The sequence below is a fragment of the Stigmatopora argus genome, chromosome 2 (assembly GCF_051989625.1).
Source record: "Stigmatopora argus isolate UIUO_Sarg chromosome 2, RoL_Sarg_1.0, whole genome shotgun sequence".
Classification (NCBI taxonomy): Eukaryota; Metazoa; Chordata; class Actinopteri; order Syngnathiformes; family Syngnathidae; genus Stigmatopora; species Stigmatopora argus.
This window is the reverse complement of record NC_135388.1, coordinates 17009486-17032302: the sequence shown is the minus strand read 5'-3', so window position 1 is coordinate 17032302 and position 22817 is coordinate 17009486. Positions and strand designations below refer to the sequence as shown.

At 37.6% G+C, this 22817-nt stretch overlaps 1 protein-coding gene across 1 annotated transcript in view; it reads right to left on the bottom strand.

Annotated features, from left to right (window-relative positions):
* ddb1 (damage-specific DNA binding protein 1) overlaps window positions 1–22708 on the bottom strand; it is a 29429-nt gene extending 6721 nt beyond the window's left edge. The window contains exons 1-22 of the mRNA XM_077620004.1: window positions 22508–22708; window positions 20966–21114; window positions 18807–18923; window positions 18316–18537; window positions 17897–18011; window positions 17200–17297; window positions 15484–15642; window positions 13607–13690; window positions 13321–13437; window positions 11625–11727; window positions 10094–10169; window positions 9903–10011; window positions 8778–8956; window positions 7548–7711; window positions 6482–6589; window positions 5313–5520; window positions 5056–5151; window positions 4620–4731; window positions 3104–3227; window positions 1922–2086; window positions 1355–1449; window positions 961–1131 (exon numbers count right to left, since the gene is read on the bottom strand). Coding sequence (XP_077476130.1) covers window positions 961–1131; window positions 1355–1449; window positions 1922–2086; window positions 3104–3227; window positions 4620–4731; window positions 5056–5151; window positions 5313–5520; window positions 6482–6589; window positions 7548–7711; window positions 8778–8956; window positions 9903–10011; window positions 10094–10169; window positions 11625–11727; window positions 13321–13437; window positions 13607–13690; window positions 15484–15642; window positions 17200–17297; window positions 17897–18011; window positions 18316–18537; window positions 18807–18923; window positions 20966–21114; window positions 22508–22568 — 2832 coding nt within the window. The 5' untranslated portion in view covers window positions 22569–22708. The remainder of the gene's footprint in view (window positions 1–960; window positions 1132–1354; window positions 1450–1921; window positions 2087–3103; window positions 3228–4619; window positions 4732–5055; window positions 5152–5312; window positions 5521–6481; window positions 6590–7547; window positions 7712–8777; window positions 8957–9902; window positions 10012–10093; window positions 10170–11624; window positions 11728–13320; window positions 13438–13606; window positions 13691–15483; window positions 15643–17199; window positions 17298–17896; window positions 18012–18315; window positions 18538–18806; window positions 18924–20965; window positions 21115–22507) is intronic.
* Between the last annotated feature and the right edge of the window lie 109 nt (window positions 22709–22817).

Here is a 22817-nt window from a genome sequence, read left to right as displayed (position 1 = left end):
ATCTTTTTTGTGTGTTTTTCACATCTTTCATACAAAATTTGGACAAAATTGGTAATTTTTATAGGGTTTAGTTGGTTTTTTTTTTTTAGGCAGTAGAAGGAAGAGAATTAACAAAAATACTGCTCTATTTACAAATAATCAAAAGTCGAAAGTAGTTCTGGGACCAATTAATTTCCTAAGTAGAGCTACCAGTATTGTCATCCCATCTACACGTACTAAAAGAATTACAAATTTGATCAGGTTTTAGTTGATTTGAGGTGTATTAAAATAAACTGTACTTAACTGCTAATTTCCAATGGGAGACTAAGGTTTGGGAAACTACCTTAACTGAACAGCTGCCATTCAATTTTAAACGTAACATAGCATGATAGAAAATGTTGGCTGATTAATGACCAAGAAATGTTTTATGGCAAACCACGTATTGCATAAATTTAAAATGCAGAATTTGCATGTAGAAGCACTCCATTTTCAAAAAGTGCAAAACCTGTTTTGATAACTTAATCCATTATAAAATGTAAATGTGAAACATTGTAACTTAAATTGGTACGAAAAGAAAACAAACCAATAATCCTGCATTCAAATGCCATTAGGGAATCAAATTGAACTGGCATAAGTTTGGTTTTATTTCAGTACGAAATTGGATCTTATACAAGTATAGATATAGAATGAAATAAAGTTCATCTCATCTAATCTAATTAATATCGCAGGGGCACTACGGTCTCAAACTATCTTTTGGAGGAAATTAATTATTTGTTTAAAGTATCAAATTTTAAATTGTAGTTTCTACATACACCTTACATACTATAATCTTAGCACTCATTGTGAATCCTTTTGATCCAACCATCTCAAATATAATACAGTTGCTCCCCCCCCCCCCCCAATTCCCATTAATCACTAGCCGAATTAACAAGGAAGAAAAATGTCAGACCCTAGTAGTTAGAGTTCATGGTTTTGTGGTACCTCCTCAAAGTTGCCCTCCATGGGTTTGTAGGCCAGCAACAAGACAGACCTCATCAGGTCTCCCACCAAGATAAAATCTCCTTTTGTCTTCAGGTACAAGGCCATAATGTTGTTGTAGTGGTTGCACTCAGTCCGAAGCTCCTTCTCGGCCGTCCACTCATACAGACGCACCTGAAAGATACACTCCAATTGAGTAATTGATTGTTGTAAGAACAAGACCAAACAATTGAATTTAAATGTGCCGGTGTTTAATATTAAGGGGGGGGTCACAGATCTGCCCCAAACCCTACAGTTTTTGTGGGCTGACACCTGCCACAGCACCGGCAGACCATTGTTCCAGTCCGACCGTGAACAGTCAAGTAATTTATGTGTGAGATGCGAAAGCGGTAATTACCGTGCTATTGATACTGGCCAAGAGTTTGCCATTGAACTCAACCATTGAGTAGACAGCTCCTTTCACTTCCTTTTCTGCTACGGTTTGTAGCTTTCCTAAAGAGATGATTACAACAATTAGTTTCCCTTTTCAAAGTGCTGCTCAGCTTGAACTTAGACGACAAGAACTTAAAGACAAACACATCAACTATAACAGCGGTTCAAATCAAACAAACAAATAAGCAAAATCAGTGAAATGTGCAGCATTACTGCACATGCGCAAGGTATGCAATTAGACATTTGCAAGGACATAGCATGAAAGGAAATAAGCAGAAGCGGTGAGGGTGAAGGACTTTACTGATAAGAAGTGATAAGCAATGATTAAGTGAGAGGCGGAACAAGTGTCCCTGAGTGATGAAAAAGGACGAAGTGGATAAGAATAAAATCAAACCGAGTAGTATGATAAAAGTAAAGAAAAATAGAATCAGTGTAAAGATAAACAACAAAAGGTTGGAGAAAAGAAGAAAAACATTTGCTTGTGCTTCTGTTTTGTGGAGAAAAAAGGCAAAAGAAAAGTCTGCATACTGACCGTCAGTGTAGTGAAAGACAATTATGCGCCCCTGCTTGGGCTCAGCCTCCTCTGGGTAGACCATAGCAGTACCGACAATGAAATACACTGATGGGTCTTTTCCCAGTCTGCAAGACACCATACTGAGGGCATATTCACTTGGAAGGAACTGATGGGCATGAAGGACTGAAACAAATACAGCACAAAAATATTTTTTAGAGCACAATGCTTGAGTGTTTCAAAGAAACAAAATTGCTCTACTATGCAAGGGAAGGCAGACATAAAAGTGGAAATCCAAATTCTGGAACGTGAATGTTGAGTAGCAAGACCAAGAAATATTTTATTGGGGAAGGATGTTTATTTGCCCGTGTTGTTGAGAGATACTATTAATTTTAAATGCTGCAAATTTTGTACCGAGCAAAAGGTATCCTGGGGTTCCACAAGAATTAGTACATTTTAAATGAGGCATATTTTACATGACCAATTTTAATTATGTAGCAGCTACAGACTTTTTATTGGATGTCTGATATAACCATTTATTTATTTTATTCTACTAATAATGATATGAAAAGGCATTAATTGCAAATACATAAAATTAAAAAAATAAGATAAATAGTCATTAAAATTAACCTTTCCCCCAAATAAATGGAACCAACACTATTTATGTAAAAAAAAAACAGATGGGATTATCTTACCTAGTTTTTTATTTAAAATTATTTAAATAATTGGTCCTAATTTATACAGCGTTCTGAATTCCTGGGTCACCCAAGGATGCGTACATTACAAAACAATCAGGAGAGCAAACAAATGTTTTAACTTTCAAAAGAGTTCACATTAAAAGCGTGATGTTCAAACAAGTGAGGGCAAAATTATCCCATTATGCTACACAACAGTAATGCTGTGTATAATGGGTTTATGTTTCATGAATAACCCAATAAACCAATGGAAGGAGGTTAGGGATAAAATCTGTCTAGAAGCATGTTAATGCAAATTTTGTTTATACACCTGAGTTAATATTTATGAGAGAATAAATGTTGATGAATGTCAAGGCTGAGGAAAAAACAGAGCTGACTGACCTGATGAACCCAAGATATATTCTCCAAGCAGAATTTTAGTATTTCACTATCAGAGCAGAGGCATCATATAAAAGGTGCCAACACTCAGATCAAAAAAGGATTGAGCAGGTACATCTGGCAGTCTCACCTTCAAAGGTGTGCTGATCCACGACAAGCAGACTGTGAACCTCTACCTCGTCGCCAAAAGATGTCTCATGGAGAGAAGTGCTACTGGGGAAGAGCTTACTGGAGCTCACGCTGCTGGAGAGAGCCTAGAAATATATGAGATGGGAAAGGTCTGAAATTAATACAAAGAGAATAATAACAAAGTTTCTGCAGTGATTCATATCTTTGTGAGAAAAAGCTCCACAGTAGAATTGGCACCATCCATGGTACCAGATGCGCAGCATTCAAATCAGGTAAGCCTCTTTGTGGTCATTGTGCAAAAGGCAATGATTTGTCTGTACAAGCTGTGCACCCTGGTAGTATGTATAAATTCGTATCAAGACATCTTACTGTGGTGGCTGTGACATAAGTTGTGGCAAAAGAATTGAAAGGATTTTGGTTCAGTATTACGTCAGCATTTTGTCCAAAAGATGGTATTTTAATGGTAAGTGTCAATTACTCCAAATTTACATAGACTGGTAGTGATTTAGAAAGCATTCCTTATTGAATTTAGATTTTTAATAGGTCTGCCGCGCTAAAATAGCAGGTGATGTATATATATATATATATATATATATATATATATATATATATATATATATATATATATATATATATATATATATATATATATATATATATATATATATATATATATATTGTCTGATACATGCTTGCCGATATGCAATGTTATTGTCAATAATATGAGACAAATTAATCACGAATTTAGTAACACTGTTTTGTATTCACACCAGCTCAAAAGGTCCAAACCATAGACATTTTAGGTTTTGTCCAGACGAAACAGGGGAAGTGTGCCTTTTGGGGCATAAAAAGGACTTGTTTGGAAGAGATCTGTTTCACAATATACATATAATAAAAGACTTGTTTCACTTATATTCTCAATTACCTATTTCTAGGGGGACACTGAAATGGACACAACATAACTTAATTTCATTTTGATGTTAATTATTTCACATAACAATTTTCATTTAGGCCAAGTCAAGAAAAATTTAAAAACTCTGCCTGAAGCTTTGAACTACTGTGAAGCAAAAGATTGGGTGGTGAGACAACAAGCCTGAAATTAATTGCATATCCATAAGGACATATTTCATGGGCTCAGCATGACTGCCAACTCAAGTTGCTAAGATTTCAGTGAAAACAGAATCCTTGTTGGATTTAAATCCAATTACATGATGGTAAAATCTGTGTTTTTTTGGCCCTGAGGTTGTACACTGCTGCCACAATTATTTGCAATCCCTTGAAATCCACAAACTACATTAAACAAAGTAATAATTAATCCATTTTCTTATTTATTTTTTTCATGTCAAATGACTGGGCTAATCTTAACCAAACTAAATTGCCAATATGACAAAAAAATAATCCCGGACTAAGAAAGTACAGTCATCATGTTCTCATGTTATAAATTCTGTGCATCATTAGCATGGTTGTGTCATATGTGCAGTATACTTATTATCCCAAGATAGTGGTAGCTACAGTACCTGGGTACTTGCACTGGGTCGCACAGCAGAGGTGGTACCGCTTACATCCTGAATCTCCACCCGACTAGATAGAACCCCAAAACACTGTGAAATTTCTTGGTAGCAGATCCGCCTAAGGGGGTGAACAAAAGAAGTTGTGAGATGACAAAAGGGAGATCATAAAAAGCAAGTAAACAACTGAGGGGGGAAAGTGTGGGAATAACGAGACAGCAACAGATAAAATAAAAGCAAGGCAAGTCACACTGGAAATATCTGTGTTCTTGAATATAACGATGAACAATTTACAATAATTAACAGAGCTATTTATGTCAACAAGGGAAGGAAAAATGTACAGGAACAGATGTGCAACAAAACAAGAATGAAAATAAAACAATAACAATGCTTATGAAAATAAACTAACCCTAAAAAAACTGCTCAAACTGAGAACAACACTAACCTTGGGGATTCATAGAGAGGAACAGTACGGATGTGTAGTTTCTGAATCTCATCAATGGTGCCAATTGTCAGAGTGCTGTTGTTAGCCAGAGCCAGACTGTAACCAGGGACAGATTTGGTCAAGGACTTTTAGTTAAACAGCACATGGCATTATACAAAGTTTAAGGCTTTGGTTAGAAGTAAAAGTTCACAATGTTGGAATAGCTGAAGTCTACGATTAATCGGGGAAGCCTGTATTGAGTTCCATCAAATGCTGACCTGTCAGGATAGCCTTCTGAGTTGAGTGGACACATATAGTTGACCTCCTTGAGGTTGACGTTAGAAAAGACTAGCTTGTGGTTGGAAGAATATATGACGGTGGGCCGGTCAGAACAGGCAAAAACATTGGAGGTGGATAGAGATCGAAAGGTCCGCAGCACTGTAGGCTGAGTACCCAGGGTGACCTTCTTGCGCTCACTTAGGGTACCTATGGTGACAGAAGTGCAATGGAAGGACCATTGTTAATAATATGTTGCCGACTCCACAAGAATCACAGCATCCTTTTGTGGGTGTGCACATGTCGACATAAGCTGTCACATTGTAGCGTCTTCCAAGAATCATGAAAGAACAAACACTTTGTAGTCACTTCCGAGTATATAGTGGAAAAACAGCTTAGCCTAGGTAAAAGAACAACATTTTACACAGTAGTCTGAGTTTTTGGTCGAAAATTACAGTGGAGACTCTTGGATTTTAGAATGTGGCGAGTTGGAATATGAAAACAAAAGTAGCTCATTAGAGTAAGAAAGTTCTGAAGAAGTTATTTCCAGAGTCATTTTGCTGTTCCAGTTGGGACAAGTGTAGAGAAATTAATGCTCCAAACCACTAGCTTTTATTCCAATGCAAACAAAATGTTGGCGCTGACATAAAAATGAAAGGTAAATATTTTCTTTTATGCCACTTGAGTCTAGACTACAGAAAGCATAACGATGACATTTTTATCTCAAAATAAATGTTTTTTTTTTAAATAAGTAGGATAATTTTTGAGTCATATTTGAACAAGGCAGCAGGCCATTACATCAGTTCCGATTAAAACGACCACTTTGGTTTATTTTACGATCAAAAAGGCAGTGAATATTAAATCAGAAAAGTCCAATCTCATAGAATAAAGTAACTATTGACATGACAGCGAGACTTTAATGTGCAAAAAGGCGTCATCAAAGATCAATAAAAGAAATGTTTAACTGGAAAACCTAATAAGATAACAATTATAAGACGTTACTTTTTTTTTGCATTCATAGCAGAAAATTGGGGATGGTTTAACAGACAAGAAGCTACTCGTAACCGTAATTAACACTAAAATAGCTTTTCATGGCCTTATACAAGACTGATGATCAAATGTTTTTCTTTTTTTAACTATGTATGAACAGAAGCCACAAAAAAAGACATACCCGTCTGCAGATCGAGACCAAAGTAGAAGAGTGCACCATCTCCGAGGGCACACAGAAGGTAGTAGCTGCCTTCAAATGTTGTCATTAGGATGGAGCGAGGAATAATCTCTAGGGATGGTCACAACAAAATTAAATATTTTTCATGTTGTTAAAGTAAGGTGTACACATGGCAACAACACAGTGAAAATTGCGACAAAAACAATTAGATTTGGAAATCAATGACAGCTATCATCTCGAGAGCATATATGCTTGAAGCAATACAATGCTAAACTAACAATATTAATATGGAAACTCAGGGGAAATATACCATTGCACTGCTTTGGGAGGCTTACAAATAATTATAAGACAGAAAGACAATCTTTATGTTTTGGAGGAATAATTTCAATTGAAAGCTATCAACGCTCAGATTGAAAGTGTGTGATGCTGTGCATTAATGATATTTATTTATCATGGTTGATACAAACTGGTAAGAGGACTCCTGTTCACGATGAGAAGATCTGCTCTACACATTGCTGACTTTTTCAATTCGATTAAAGTTGTGTGATTTAAAATATGGCTATCCTAATTATTTCTCAAAACCTTCAACAAAGGAGTAAATGAAGAATTACTGGTACAGGCCTTGGGCATCTACAGGGAAAAGCATTTTACCCTCCAGTAGTTCAGAAATGTGTATTGCAGGGTATTCTTTTTATTTTTATTTTTTACTTGTACTTGAAGTTTTTATGTCCTAAGACCGTCCATCAAATAAAATGTCAAATAAGGTGCCAAACTGCTCTTAGCCTACATTCAGCGTGCGGTTCGTCACGAAGCAATTTCCCTCAACTCTGTGCTTTTATTTATGTGAAGGTTTTAGGGAAGTTTTTGTCCTGGCTTTGAGAGTGCGTGAGCGGTAAGGAAATCCCACTGTAGTGGAATTGTAAAGTCCATTAAGGCATTACACTACTTTGACTGCGGAATGGAAATAAACTTCACTTGACACCTCCGAAGTTTACAGTGTACTTGGAGAAGTCAGAAACAGCAATTCTGTTTACTTGCTGGTGCACCCAGCCTTCTTTTTTCCTCTCACCTCCACCCAGCATTTCCTTGTGAAGGGCTGAGAAGCAGGGTAGTTTAAGCACACGGGCTGAGATGTCAGTCCACAGTCCCACAGCACAGAGTGGTGATTCACTAACACCCTCGCCTAGTGGGGTGATGTCAAGGCAGGCTACCTCATGTTCCATATCTGTGTTGCTGAAACAGAGGCAAGTGGTAGACAGAGAGACGGGTGTTAATCTGGACATATCATAGCAAACTTTAGATAATGTAAAGCTGTGTGTATCTTAGATATTGGAGACTGACAAAATCGATACTCAACAGACCCACTAGAACAGGGGTGCTCACTACAAGAGCAAGATTTGATCCAGTCTGTTAGTTTCTTTCGGGCCTGAATGATATCTCATTTGTGCTGTGACATCACAATAAGGCCGCCACAATAATCATACTTTTATTGCGTGTGCGGTCGATTGGTCGCCGGTCTTTTGGCCGCCGTCTTTTGGTCGCCAGTCTTTTGGTCGCCAGTCTTTTGGTCACCACGGCAACAGGCGACCAAAAGACCGGCGACAAAACAAGGTAAAACAACACGGTCTACGCATTAATAAAAGCCAACAATGGCCATGAGCAGTTTCACTGAGCCGACGTGTGAGCGTATAAGAGTTCGTATGTACATGCGTTGTCCCTTTAAGAAGCTACGTCAGTCAGGGTCTTAACAAGTTCTCCAACAAAAAACAATAAAAGTCCGGGAAATTTGGAGCTTTTCTTTAGCCTAATAATTACTAGGGCATTAAGTATGACTAAATAGTAATTCGCAGTTTGCATTTAGGGAATTTGAGCAACGATTTAAATGGTAATTATCACTTACCTTCCGGGCGACCAATCGACCATGTACCCTTTTATTGAACATGCATATCTGACTTATTTAACAATCATTACACTCTTATCAGGATCTTCATTGTGGTGCCGACAGCGTGGGCTAACATAAAGGACCTGTCAAACCTGCTTGTCAAGTCGTGTGGGATGTTGGAGCAAAAAAGTGGGTGCACCCCTGCACTAGAAGATCAAATTAACAACCAAAAGAGCACTCAACCTTTATTATAGTTTACTAGTAAAATGGTTGCAGAGTTGTGTGATGTATGCAGACAAAATATAAGGAGCAGGCGTGCATATTTTTAGGAAAAGGTTATCATTTCATTTCACTTAGAAGCAAAAGTTAATGTTTTGTATAAGCAGATTGTTCATCATGCATACCAGATATTCCTACCTAATCTGTTTTAGCTCTCCAGCCAGAATCTTGAGATAGTAAAGGGCACGGCCGACAGCAAGCACCACCTGAGTGTGGTTGCAAGCAGCCACACTGATGTTCCTGCCCTGTGGCTCCTTCCATTCGCTTACTAATGCCTTGCTGTCTTGAAGCACCAAGCGAACAGAGCCGGACGTGATCTGAAAATACACAAGATTTCCCTTTTAAACATTATTCTGGACAGCACCACTGGCAAGTGACAGCGGGTGTTACGGTGATTAAAGATGAAGCTGCTTCCAAGAAAATGTTTTACATTGGCTGAAAGACACAATTGCACCAGCAAAGATAAAACATTTCCTAATTGCTTTCCCAACGATATAAACTTTTTTGCTTAAAATACCAAAATATGATTAATTTTCTATGCGTTCCACTCACATTTTTTTCTAATGCTGCTGAAATCATTTTCGGCGAGACTCATGGAGAGTCTAGCCTAAGTCTTTGCTCTAAATTCAAAGTCAAGTTTTATAAAGCTGTAATATTCCAATCATCTGCTCAATCTTTTTAGGTCTGCCAAAAAAATGAATAGTACTTTATAGTGGTATTAGCTATTTATCCAGGTTGCCACTGTTTAGAGAAAAAAAAACATTTTCTAAAACATTTCATTGAATTTTTTAAGATTATAGTTCACAGCACCAACAGTTCAGTGTAAATGGTTTGTTGATTTACACTGTATTTACCCAAGAATAAAAACAATACCTGACACAGCACAGATTTCAACTGAGTAAAAATGTATGTGTTTTATATTAGTAGTCAATGATCAATGTATTACTATTTTTTTTTCATGAACAGCTTTTACACATTTGCTTACAGGCATATAACCACAAACCACTGGTAGTTTGATAAAAAAAAAGTGTAAAGAAGAAAGACAAAAAATAATTAACTATCAAAAACGATAATTCTTTGAAGTGAAGACACCGATTTGTTTGTAATCTGCCAAGAAATATGCATTTTAACATTAGTAGATTATTTAGCAAAATTAAATAATTTGAGGGAGCCTGCCCACAACCAACACTTATTTTGTACTATAGCAAATTGTTTCTTTAGAACTCAGTTAGGTCAAAGTTGAATAACATTGTTAATACCGACCTGAATGAGCTGCTGGTGTGCAACATTGCCACAGTAAAATGTCTGCTGATTGTCTACAAAGCCTGGAAGTTCTGTTTCCTCAACCTCCTCACCACTCAGCATCAGCACTCTAAAAGAAAACACATGATTAAGATCAGAAAGCACCTGCAATTGGCATCAAATATCGGACACTCTCGACTGAAATTGCTCACCGTGTTTGACCTACGAACGACAGCACCAGCATGTCATCCGTCTCTTTTCCTGCCTCCGACCGTAGTGGCCACAAACCTGGAAAGTAAGAAAAAGAGAAATGTTACTAACTCAATCAATTCACTAAAGGGAGAAGTACGAAATTCAGCAAGTGGCCAGAGAATGCTCCCTATTAAAAGTTCACATTTTAAGAGAAATGAAAGAGTGTCATTGATTAGTTAAGTGAATCATTGTCTCATCCTTAGGCATAAGGTGGCAGTGAAGTGAAAAGTCAAAACGGATCAATGAACATTGTAAACCTTACAAGTGCGAGTAGACGTTCAGTGGTCTCGGTGGCTCCTTTAACTCACAGCGATTGCCTGGGACTAAACTTATGTCTCTTGTCATTAATGAAAGGCACAAGGTACAAGAAAACAATAACAAAAGCATGACTGAAGGCCAAATGCCCTTGTCAGAAAAAAATAACTGATGCTATAATATAGAGCTGTTAAAGGACCTCATATATCAGCTGAGCATAGCCATCATTGATCAAGGGACGAGGTGGAGCTTTTATCGCGGACCATCTCCGCACAACCTCCGGCAAGAATTCGAACACTTCCGACAATGCCAGAACACAGGCAACACATTGGTCCATTGCCATCTGGTCTTCAGAAGACAGTGTTAGGCCATGTGAGGGATGTTTATTTTTAACAGTTTATTACTGCACAGAATTCTGTTTTGGTCAAAAAGTTTTTTCTTGGATTTCTCTATAATATAGCTCATAATCATCTCATGCTGGTATATTTATATTAAGAATTACAGTTTAAAATGACTAAAATTCTGACTTTCCAGTGTGGAGTCTATGTGCTCTGCCCGGGTTTGCGTGGGTTTTATCCAGGTGCTCTGGATTTCTCCACATCCTCATATTATGCATGGTAGGCTGGTTGATCACTACATTCCCTTTGGGTATGAGTACAAGTGTGAATGATAGTCAGTCTCCTTGTGCCCTGCAATTGGCTGGCTACCAATTCAGGGGGTCTCCCACCTGCTGTCCAATTTGGAAACCATCCCTTTCCATCAACATCTTTATGCTACCAGTACTTTAATGGGTATCGTATTAGATTTTTCAGTTATTAATCAAGTTCATTAATTGGTTGCAATATATTAGGTAAAGGCCTATGATTGTTTATCAGTCCAAGCTGCACAAGTTTTTTTTGTTGTTGTTTTTTTTTTAGAAAAGAGGCATAAATGTATTAGTCCCTCAACCATCACTAAGCTCTCACCCAAAAAAATTAACTGTTAAAGTACTGGTAATGATGCTGTACTTTCAAAAGCTTTTTAAAAGACATTTTTGGACAATACTGAGCTAAGTCCCTTGGCAACAGAGCCATCTGTTAGCATTCAGACGTGGAGCTTGGACAGGCACCAGGTGGTGTTTTTGGCATGGGGACACAAACAGCTGTAGAGGTTCAAGAGGCTCGACTGTCAAGTAAGGGCAAGATTAATGTCCTGATAAAGTCAAGTCTTGAAATGGCGGTGAACAAACAAACAAACCTTTGATTCCTGGTAGGTCAATACTGGCATGCTCATGAATCCCAATGCCGTTGCGGATTATCCGAAGAGAGCCTTCTTTGAATGCACCTGAACATGTAACCAGCTGAAGGTAAAACATGAAGGCATGAATTAAACACGAGCTTGGATATGAAGGAATATACTTGCTACGTGCAACAAACCAGGAACCAATCAAGTCTAGGTTAATATGAACTTTTGTGAGATTTACACTTCTCCCTTATACCAAAGTAGAACAATACAGACGCTCCCCTACTTACGAACATTCAACTTACGAACAACGGTACATACGAACATGTCTGCAAATTGCGTTTAAGTCCAAAAATGTTCGCAAGTCCAATTTTGTATTTCGCCTTTTTCGGAGTAGTACTTCTTTCCGCCGCTAATACCGACGCCTGGCGCTGTGAGAGCTCAGCTCACCCAGCATCTACCTTCTTCTTCGTTGCAATGCGGAAGTGCGTGAATGTATCTCCAGTGTGCAAAGAACCTTTTTCATTTGTATCATTAAATATCTCATGCATCCAATATTGAATATGGTTGGCAAAAAGCTAAAGGCTTCTATTGCGGGAGTTTCAAGGAAGAGGCAAGCCATTTCATTTGAAACGAGTGGCAATAATAACGAAGCTTGATGCGCGTGAGAGTGGTGAGCGTTTCACGGGCATTGAATCGTTCGACCGTCAGTACCATTTATAAACAGAAAGATCGATCAGCAGGACCCAAATATTGAACGTTGCACAAAGTTTGCAAATCAATTGAATGATGCCATGAAGTGCTACCGCATCATTTATGATGAAAAAAAGAAGAAAACTGCAATTGTCATTAGGTCGCTTCTTTTGGCCAGTTTCTAATACATAAATCTCTCTCTCTCTCTCTACAGTACTGTACATATTCTCTCCATTTTATTAAATGTTTTTTTTCTTCAGTACAAACCAATGCGTGTTACTTATACAAGCCTTAAACATACAAATGCACTTATATAAACCTTCAATATACTGATATCGGCCTTAAACATAAATTATAATACAAAATATAGCACTGAATCAACTTACAAACAAATTCAACTTATGAACAATCGCTCGGAACCAATTGCGTTCGTAAGTAGGGGAGCGTCTGTATTTCTCTTTACACAAAAGCCAGCTCTCTTCTGGTGAAATATCCTATTAGTTCTTCATTCTAAGCACTAATTATTGATAGGAAGTTATTCTACAGAGCACGGTAGCCTGTATTAAATGAGCATTCAGCTGCGTGATTTAGGAAGGTTGTATTTTGCACCAGGGACATTACAATTTGGATACTTTTATCACGAGTGAAATTGTTCTAAACTTAGTTGATTAAATCCTTCTTTCCTGCTTACTCACAAATCTTCAAAAACAAGCTAGATTTTGAAAAACCGTCATCAAGGGAGCCATGAAAAATTGTGACATGCTGTAATAATGAAGAAAAATCTATAATGCCCAATTCAGGGTGTAGTATTTAGTATATAATCAGCTGGCATTGGCTCAAGCAACTTGCGACCCTGCCAAGGACAAGCGGTGTTGAAAAAATATATCAGGAAGAAAGTGTCTTCTGATAACATTTATTACATCTATAATAAAAAGGCTTGATGCAGCCCCCATACAAGTGGAAACACGATAATTAAAATGAGAAATAACTGTGTTATAATAAAGGAATTCAGATTCACCTGGCCTTGGCCTTGCCTCTCCAAGTCTACGACACACATATCCACAATCGGCCCCAGATTAGTAAATGTCTCCATGACAGCCACATATGATCCCTGGTCGTTGCTGTCTACATTCAACTGTTGATAAAAAAAAAATCAGATTAGCAAAAATATAACATATGAAACTTGAAAAATCATTATATGAGAGGACTAAGACAAATTTACATATATACATATGTAACAGTATTATTTGCTCACTACTTTTGGGTTATATAACTAGAACACTTTGCTTAATCTCCTTCCTTACCTTGACTAGCTGGGAGTCACCGAGTCTGGAGCCCACAAACACCACACCATTATCCAAGTAGGTCAAACACTCTGCAATGGATGTCTGCCAGTGTAGAAAAGCACAGAAACATTGTCTTAACGCATTCATTATTTTTGTATACTAAATGCATGTACAAATAATGTTAAAAGCACGCAAATTTGCTAAAATTAATAAAACCAACAACTCCTTAACAGTCAGTGAGTCCAAGCATAAAGATAATGAATGAACCATTGCAATAAAATCATTATACTTTTATAAATATAATGTTTGAAAAGTGGTATCAGGAAGATTTTTTTTGTTGATTAAAGGGAAGGAAATGGAAATCAAAAGAGCTATTTACTGACATGAGAATGCAGGGATGCTGCTGCTTGCTGGCTGAGCAGACGGTTACCAACAATAAAGCCAACAATTTAAAAAGCAATCTGTCTCTTGCTCAGCAGTGGCACTCGCATTGATGGCTTTCATCTCTAGCACCACTCAGAGGACTTGCAAAACAGAATTTACGAGACTCTTGCCATATCATGAGAGGAAGATGTTGCAAGCCATAGTTGTCTTCTTTTCACGTGAGATTTGGCTTCAAAGTTTGCCAGTTAAGTGCAACCATTGCCTAAATCACTTTAAAATTGATAAGTTGACACCAGGCTAACAGGCATAGAAAATGATTTGTTGTTTTCTCTATACAAGTGTGGAATGATCCATTAGGTCCTGTCTAGGCCATAAAACACTAAAAAAGCTATACTGCAAAGTAGTCCTGAGAGGAAGGGAACGCTGGAGAAAAACCAACAAGAAAAATGGTCACTATGCAATTTAACAGGGTTGGAGAAATTCCAGGGAAAAAGCAGGAGGGCCAACACAGTATGGACTCGGACAATGAGAAAATTAAAGTGATAAAGTGAACACCCGCCATACCACCATTTGGCTCTGATCCCCACAGATTTTAACATGTTTTTTATCGGGCTTGAAATGTAGTCAAATTTGGTTCACTTTGTTTGGATATTAATTTAATGATTCTGGTTTTAATTCATTCGTTAATAGAAATGTACTGTGAACATACTGTATGTGGCATGCACCATAACATATCTGCAAAAACCAGAGATGCTATACCGAAGCCACCTTACTGGACCCTTTATTTTCATGAAAAAAATATGAACAGAACGGGTGCCACAGAGTAGCTTTAATTTTAGCGAGTTGAAGCCTCAATATAAATGCATTCGACGTGCTGTGGACTCTGGTTGTACAGGGATTGAACTACCTCAAAGTACAGAGGCTTTGCTTCCTCATGGAGTGGGTTAGTAGTATTGAGAAGGTCTTCAAAGTAGCCGGCCACCTGACTCACAATCTCCTGAATTGAGTTCAGCAACACCCTGTCTCCTCCATACAGTATTGAAAGTACACCGTTTACTTTTGAACTGCCTGATGGTGGAGCAAAATCTCTTGGAAACTGCCAATAAAATGTTTTCCAAAGCCTCATTAAACTCCTCTCATGGCCACAGGAGCTGCACTCATCAGCAGTTAATCATCACGGAGTTAAATATTTCATATAGACAATGTTTTAATCTTTCTTGTTATTTGCCAGTGTCAGTGATAAATATGGCATACAACTTGAAGCAAACACACTTCCGATCTTAGTAGAACTGTACGAGTAAGACCCTCAAAGTCCAACAGTTTCTTTATAGTGAACAGACCCTAAGAGATACTTTAAATGTCTTATAGATATTATTCTAAATGTGTTAAAAGGAAAGGGTAAGTCTTCTAAATATATCTCATTATCACAGATTTCTATCTTTTATTACAGTTGAGACGGCAGCATACACTGCACGGTATAGGTGAGTTTACCATAATGTAAAATAAAGTACCTCTCCCAACAGCTCCACGTGCAAGTCTTTCAGGGCAACTGTTCCATCCATTAGCTCCTCTTTCTCCAGCAACAACATGAAAAGGCGCCCTTCCATGTCTCCCAACAGGTAGCGGGATCCATTAGGGTCCACACGGTTGTGACAGACAATAGTGCTTTGCTGCAGTAAAACACTCATGTCAATAAACCATTGGGCAAGGTAGATTTGGTAATATAATAGAAAAGTCAAACTGAATAAAATCCGTAATAAAAGGCACTTTCAACCAGTAAAATGTACACAGGAAATACTGCAGTGGCTCTCTAACATTTTTTATATAAACCTGCAGTAAACCTCAACCACAAGAAAGTAACTCTATGGTCACCATGATCAAAAAAAGGAAGAAAACCAATGTGAGGGTATGGCCCAAAATACATTTGGAGGGTGTTAAATGTTTAGAGATGGTCAGTCTTTATATTTTAACGCTCTCACTAGTCTCTGCTACAATATGGACAAGTATGACAAGGATTATTAAAAAATAATTTGCCACAAGTCTTGTAAAACTTTGATAAATGTCAGGGAGTGCATATGGATAGGCTCCAGAGGTTTTTAGTTAAATTACCATTAAACTGGATAAATTAGGTCATCCATTTTGGATAACCTTTCCACAAGCTTCACATAACAATTTGAATAGATTTTTTAGATCACTCCTTCACTAAAATTATGTAACTTAGCTGATGCTTTTTCAGGTTAACCCATCAGTTTTCAATTGGCTTGATTGAGTTCATGGTTTTACTTTGTAACCAATTTAGCATTATGCGGGAAGACATTTATTTGAGTGCAAGCTTGAACCTGCTGCCAAATATATTGAGATGGGCCGTCATTATTTCCCCACAATGTTCGGTTCTAATCATGCCAATTACTTGGTAAAGTGCATCAGTCAAGTCTTGCAAGCTTCCGTTTTATTCCCTACTAAATAGAACAATTTTCATAAATGGCAAAGCAGTTATATTTTTGTTTTGTCAGACCAAAAGATATGTCTCCCAAAATTAAAGTATCTGTGCATAGGTACACAGCAATCTGCTTTTCCCCCCGGCTTTTTTAGCGGCTTCCTGCTGGCAAAGTGGCATTTTCAGCCACTCACATGCACACCTGATTTATACCGATTTATACCAGCTTCAGCTGGAATTTTCACAAGGTATTTTGCCTTCGCTAATGACTTCATGCGACATTTCTGAAAGTATAAATGCAGGGCACATAAACTGTCTTTTTCCTGAGCAGTGTAATTGCTCAAAATTCCCTGCTGTTTATTCTGTGCATGCTTGTTAGACATGTGTAGTGCAGCCAAGGATGAATAAGACCTATGCAAATTTCTATGTCATGATGTAAATGTTTCATATGAAGACCGTACAAAAACATTGTTTAAAAATAAATTATCTAATTATTCTTGGATTTTTCTGTTAAAAATAATTGCAGTTGTGCTAACTTGACTAAAAATTTAATGGTTTAGTTGGATTTCATGTCACACAGAGATAGGGGGAAAAAAGAAGTATTTTTCTATAGTGTAGGGGTGGGTGATAAAACAACATGCTTCTTCAAAACGAGAAGATTAATAGTCATAATTTTTACACTGCCAGTGCAGTATTGAGAGGGCAGTTGAGCATCTATAATGAATATACCAGTATCAGTTCTAGTGTTTTGCCAGACCATGTCATCTCGTTTCAGGGTTTATATAATTACCTTGATAGTGGGTGGTGCAATGGCCAAATATTTGTCCCCATTGTGGTAAGAAATTGACTCTTGTCCTATGATTATAGCACCACCAAAAGGCTCTGGGACTAAAATGCAAGCACAGCAAAATAATAGATTACATGGGGCCAACCAAACAAACACACTCTTGCATCCATTTTTGAAATATTGTTTTGTACAATTCTTAAATATGACTGGTCAATTGCCCATCTAATTAAATAAAACTACTAAAGACCTTTTCACACTACACAACACTGTCACCCAACCGATTTATTGTGCACGCTCAGCCACAACACCATTATTTAGAATGTCCAGATTATTGGTATAAATGCTATTCCTCCCTCTCCTTACCTTTGTTGGGGTTAGAAAGGCTTTTGGAAGAATCAATCTTTTTCCGCATCAGTGGCCGTTCTTCTCGAGAGAATAATCAGTAGGCTATGACTAAGTCTTATTAAAATGCCTATGTCGATGTATGCGGAATTCAAGCGTATGGGTGACAGAAATGCTCACTTTAGATTTAAATTCTGCAGTAGCATGTAATTACAGTTAGGTTATCCAATAAAGCAGATGGCGGTTGAATTTCAGAGTAAATTTAAGAGATTTTGGCGGCATTCAATAGTTACCCAGCAGAGAAAGAAAGATGGTACAGGCCGAGTGCAATGAAAACATTAGAAAATGCTCCACGAACCTGGTATGACCATAGATGCTTCAGCTTCAACATTCTCCTGTTTCCAGGGCCCCTTGTTGAACTCCTTTTCCCTCAGAGAAACCTCATAGGTCTTCACATGGCGCCCCTGAGGGTCCTATAGTACATAACATACATCTTGAGCGACAAACTGGAATACCGGAAATCAATCAAATCTATGCTTTCACTTAGATTTCAGTAAGACGTCAGCACCTGCTACTAAACAAACCTCTTTCTGTAAAACAGTCCGTCATTTGATATCTTTCTACTCATCGTTTAGCCCATGAATTTTGGGTTTGAAAATAATAAATGTGAAAGATGCAGTTACACAATTTCAAAATTCAATGTTTTCATTTTATTTTGGATATCTCTAATACCAGAAGGGCACTTTCTGTAAATAGATACCAAAGCACAAAGCATACCTGATAGATGAGGCACACGGTAGGGGCCTGACAGCCATAGAGGAAGTGAACATCGATAACTTGCAGTTCCTCCAGTCTAATGTTAAATGCCTTAAGCTCACGATTGTCTCGATCCAGGGGGATCACCTTAAACAACCCATCATATAGCCGTAGGCCAATCATACGGCATTCTGGATCAACGATTCCAATAATACCGGTCTCTGAGGGCCGCCCAATTCGATCCTGAAAATAAAAAGATCATTTCATGCATTTATTTGAGCATAATAAAAAAAAATCCAAATATTAGTTTAATCCAATTTTCAGTTTCCCACTTTATTTATGTTTTCAGATTGCAAAGTGACAATTAGCAGTGCCAGATAGCTCAGTCTCTCTCAAGTTTTGAAGTGGATACTAAAAAATTGTGGACGTGACTCACTTTTAAATTTTTAAAGGTTGGTGCCATTAAAAAAAATGTCAGATTAAATGGTAATGTGTTTTTATTGTTCACTCACCTGGACATTTCCATGGGCACGAGTGATAATGTCAATGCTTTCACCATTTTGTTTGTATTCAAGAATGCAAGCATTGTATTTCGATGTGAGTATAAACAGCAAATCCTTGTTCTCCCCCTATCATATGAACAAAGGAAAGTTATGAATGAACAACATTGCAAATAAAGGTTAATCACTCAGAAATCAGCCGCTTTTTGTTCTTTGCAATAATGGGCTGGGTGAGCCATCACTAGTCAAAACTTCTCCGACTTATATTCCATGCAAGTAAAAAGAATTATAAAATGGCATATTATTACCACGGATTGAAGTTAAGTTCTTCCCAATTGCCCGTGGCAGGGATAAAACACACGCGATGGGCAAGCAGTCTTCATATAATACAACCCCAAATTTAAAAAAACATATTTCAAGTAGCGCAAGAATTGGCGGTGGAAAAGAAAGTGTAATAAAGACCCGCGTATGAATCGGGAATAAAGCGTGAAGAAGAGAAACGATCAGTAGATCCAAAATGAGACAACTGTACAGTCTACTTAAGGGAGAGTGCTTGGCCAGTCCCCCAATTGAAGACACCAATCAGGATACGCCACAGTTGTCTCTGCTGTTCTGGAATTTAGACATCTACCGGGCAGCCAGGCTAGCTTTAGCTAACCAGGACAATCGCAGCTTGTACTCAGACAACAATAGTGCTGTACGATAGGACGATATATAGTGCCCAAACAATATAAAGCTGTCTATTAGCATTCTAGATGTGTACCATCAAGGGTGCGTAAACTTTTTTTAAATCGAACATCTACTTTTCCAGTTTTTTTCCAAACTTTGCACAATCTACCTTTTTTTTCAGGCCACTGACAAAACTCAGCATTTACGTATGTTGATAAACCCTTAACCACTGCAAGAACCAATATAGCTATCCCTCCATACTTTACTGTTCATGTGGATTCAGTGCATTTTGGAGTTTTAAAAAGTATTCATAAAAATTAAGAAAAAAAAGAGTGGCACTCATAAAAAGCGTCTGATTGGTTACGGGCATGAGATTTCCCAATTAGGACACGTGTCAAAGTGGCGGCCCGGGGGCCATATCTGGCCCGTCGCATGATTTTGTGTGGCCCGGGAAAGTAAATCATGAGTGCCGACTTTCTGTTGTAGGATCAAATTAAAATGAAGAGTATATATGTACATTACATTTCCTGATTTTCCCCCTTTTAAATCAATAATTGTAATTTTTTAATCATTTTTTTCTGTGTTTTTAGTTCAAAAATCATTTTGTAAAATCGAAAAATATATATAAAAAGCTAAAATAAACATTGTTTTAAATCTATAAAAACTGAACATTAAGGGTTTTTAATCCAGTTCTTTTAATCCATTTATTTAAAAAAAATCTAAATATTATATCGAAAATGGTCCGGCCCGAGTGAAATCAAGTTGACGTTAAAGCGGCCCGCGAACCAACCCGAGTCTGACACCCTTGAATTAGGACCAATGACCATCCACCACAGCCTCCAGCATTATGATCGACCAATGAGGCCATCAATAAGAATGGCTTTATCCTGTGAGCTTATTGGTTGCAAAGACACAAACATCAGAATAGCTTGGCTAAGGAAAACAACAGACTGGATGAAATCTTTTTGTCATGCGATCTACCAATAGTATGTTGGTAATTTACTGGTAGATTACAATCGACTTGTTGAGCACCCCTGCCCGACATAAACCGGTTCTAGCAATCAACATTTTGGCCAGCTGACAGCACCCAATTTTCAATGATTTGCGACATTGATGGGATTTAATTTGCAGTAGACACCATCAATCAGCCTAACAAAATCCATAGCTCCACTAGATATTGTGACAATTGGTTCCTTCTGCTATTGAACTTTGCGATAATTTTGTGTTGCAATTATTTTTTTTTAAACCTTATTGGGAATACTGTTAAATGCAACATTTGCTCTCAGGCAAGCAAACATTTGCGGTGTATAAAAGGGGGCAAGAAAATAACTTCATGCATGCGGTCATTGTTTTAAAATATATAATCTGATGCAAGACTGTCCTGGTGGTGCCTCAATGAGATTCACAAATATCCTCTATGATCGGCTTTTATTTCTTCATCTGTGTTTGAAGTATTTATTTTGACCATGATGCTAATTATTGTAAAAACAGCTAAATTGTACCTTAGGTCTAAAGAGCTCCATGACAGCAATCTTTCCATACATGCCTACTTCCTTAACAGGTCTGAGTCCTTCAGCTGTGACAACATAGATCTCCAACCTTGTGTTTTTTGCTATAAGCAAATTGAGGTCCTCTGCAGAGGTGAAGTGTCCTGCAAAATCATCATGACATATGCTTTTTACATTGTTTATGCCTATATCACCAGACAAAAGTTTGAAAAGATATTTGCTTGTAAGGATTAAGTTATGTTAATATTGAGATGCAGATAGTATATCGAAGTTTAAAATAACTTCAAAAATGTACAACATCAACAAAATGGGCTAAGATAAAACTAAGTATGATGGTAATGTAAAATGTAAGAAATGTGATGCGTATAGGAATTGCATATTCCTTTCCTTACAATTATCTTTTGTAAATTACTGCTTACAAAATCAGTCCCATTGTTGAAATTTGCAGAGTGAAATCAATTCAAATAAAACAGTTAGCACGAGTCGATTGATATTTTCTAGTCAGCAAACTCCTCGTTATTTGCAATATATAGGTGGAAATGTACAGGTGAATGTAATGGTGGGGCCCAGTGAAAACACCGTTTTGCGCTGTACACTTGTGGCTGCGAACACTATTGGGATTCCAACCCTGCATGCCTTGTAGCATATTTAAAAATCCTCACAAGAAGTTAGTGTAGCTGTTTTATTTTGACGCTGACAACATAGGGAAAGCCATTGCTGCCCAGTTCAAAGCAACTGCTGTTAGTTTACGTTACTTCAGGGTTTTTCAAAGTCATGATGGATGATAAAAATTATGTAGTTTGGATTTTTAGCTGTAAGGATGTTGTTTACATTTTCTATTACTCTTTGAAATATTCCTTTGCTCTGATGATGCTCTATAATGGGAAACTGCCATTTTGTTTGGATTTTTAGCTGTAAGGATGTTGTTTACATTTTCTATTACTCTGAAAAATTCCTTTGCTCTGATGATGCTCTATAATGTGAAACTTTGCCATTTTGGTTATTACTTGGACGCAAAAATTATGTCAAAGGTAATATGGTCGGATCAAAGGTAGCACAGAAAATACATGTCATAAAGATTATGCACAGATCGTTTGATTTAAAAATAATAATAATTGCCAATTATTAATGAGAACCCTTTAGAAAAACAATAAGCTTTGTTATGGTATCAATTGGTCAAATAATCTTTTACATTTCCCCCATCTCTTCATTTCTGTTGGATTATTTTCAGGCAAATAAACAGGGGCATCAATAGTTTTGTGAACCTAGTAGAATTCACCAAAAATGTGGAAAGGATGACTAGTAATTTGTTTGTACAAGTACCCACTACAGGTTAGGTTTGTTGACTAAATCGAGAGTAGTATTTCTATACAAGTACATCGACGCTGCTTGCCCGGATCTTACAAGAGTAAAACATTTTGAGGTATGCAAGAGCAATCTGTCTATCAGCTTGAGTCGGGCTATCGGCTACTGCAGGCCCGTGTGGAGCGCGGGAGTTCATCTTACACGCGAGAAGCAAAACTTGGGGATATTTACCTGTGATGCAGGCGTTGACCGCCGTGGGCTTTTGTGCTGTAACCACATAGTTGTACGACATCTTGACAAGTGTAGCAGATAAACACCAAAATAGTGCTATATCTTTCGCGCAAATGACAATATCATTGAACTAAGCCTCCCGGAAGTAGTTCAGCTCCGTCTGTCGATGGAGCATTGGGAGAGAATAACAAGAAAAGGCTACAGCGCCCTCTTTGTCATGGAGGTCACTTGCAGGAAATGTATTTATGAGTGCTGTATCAAAATGACATGTAGCGTATTATTCCGTAGTATATTCATTTTACATGAGTCA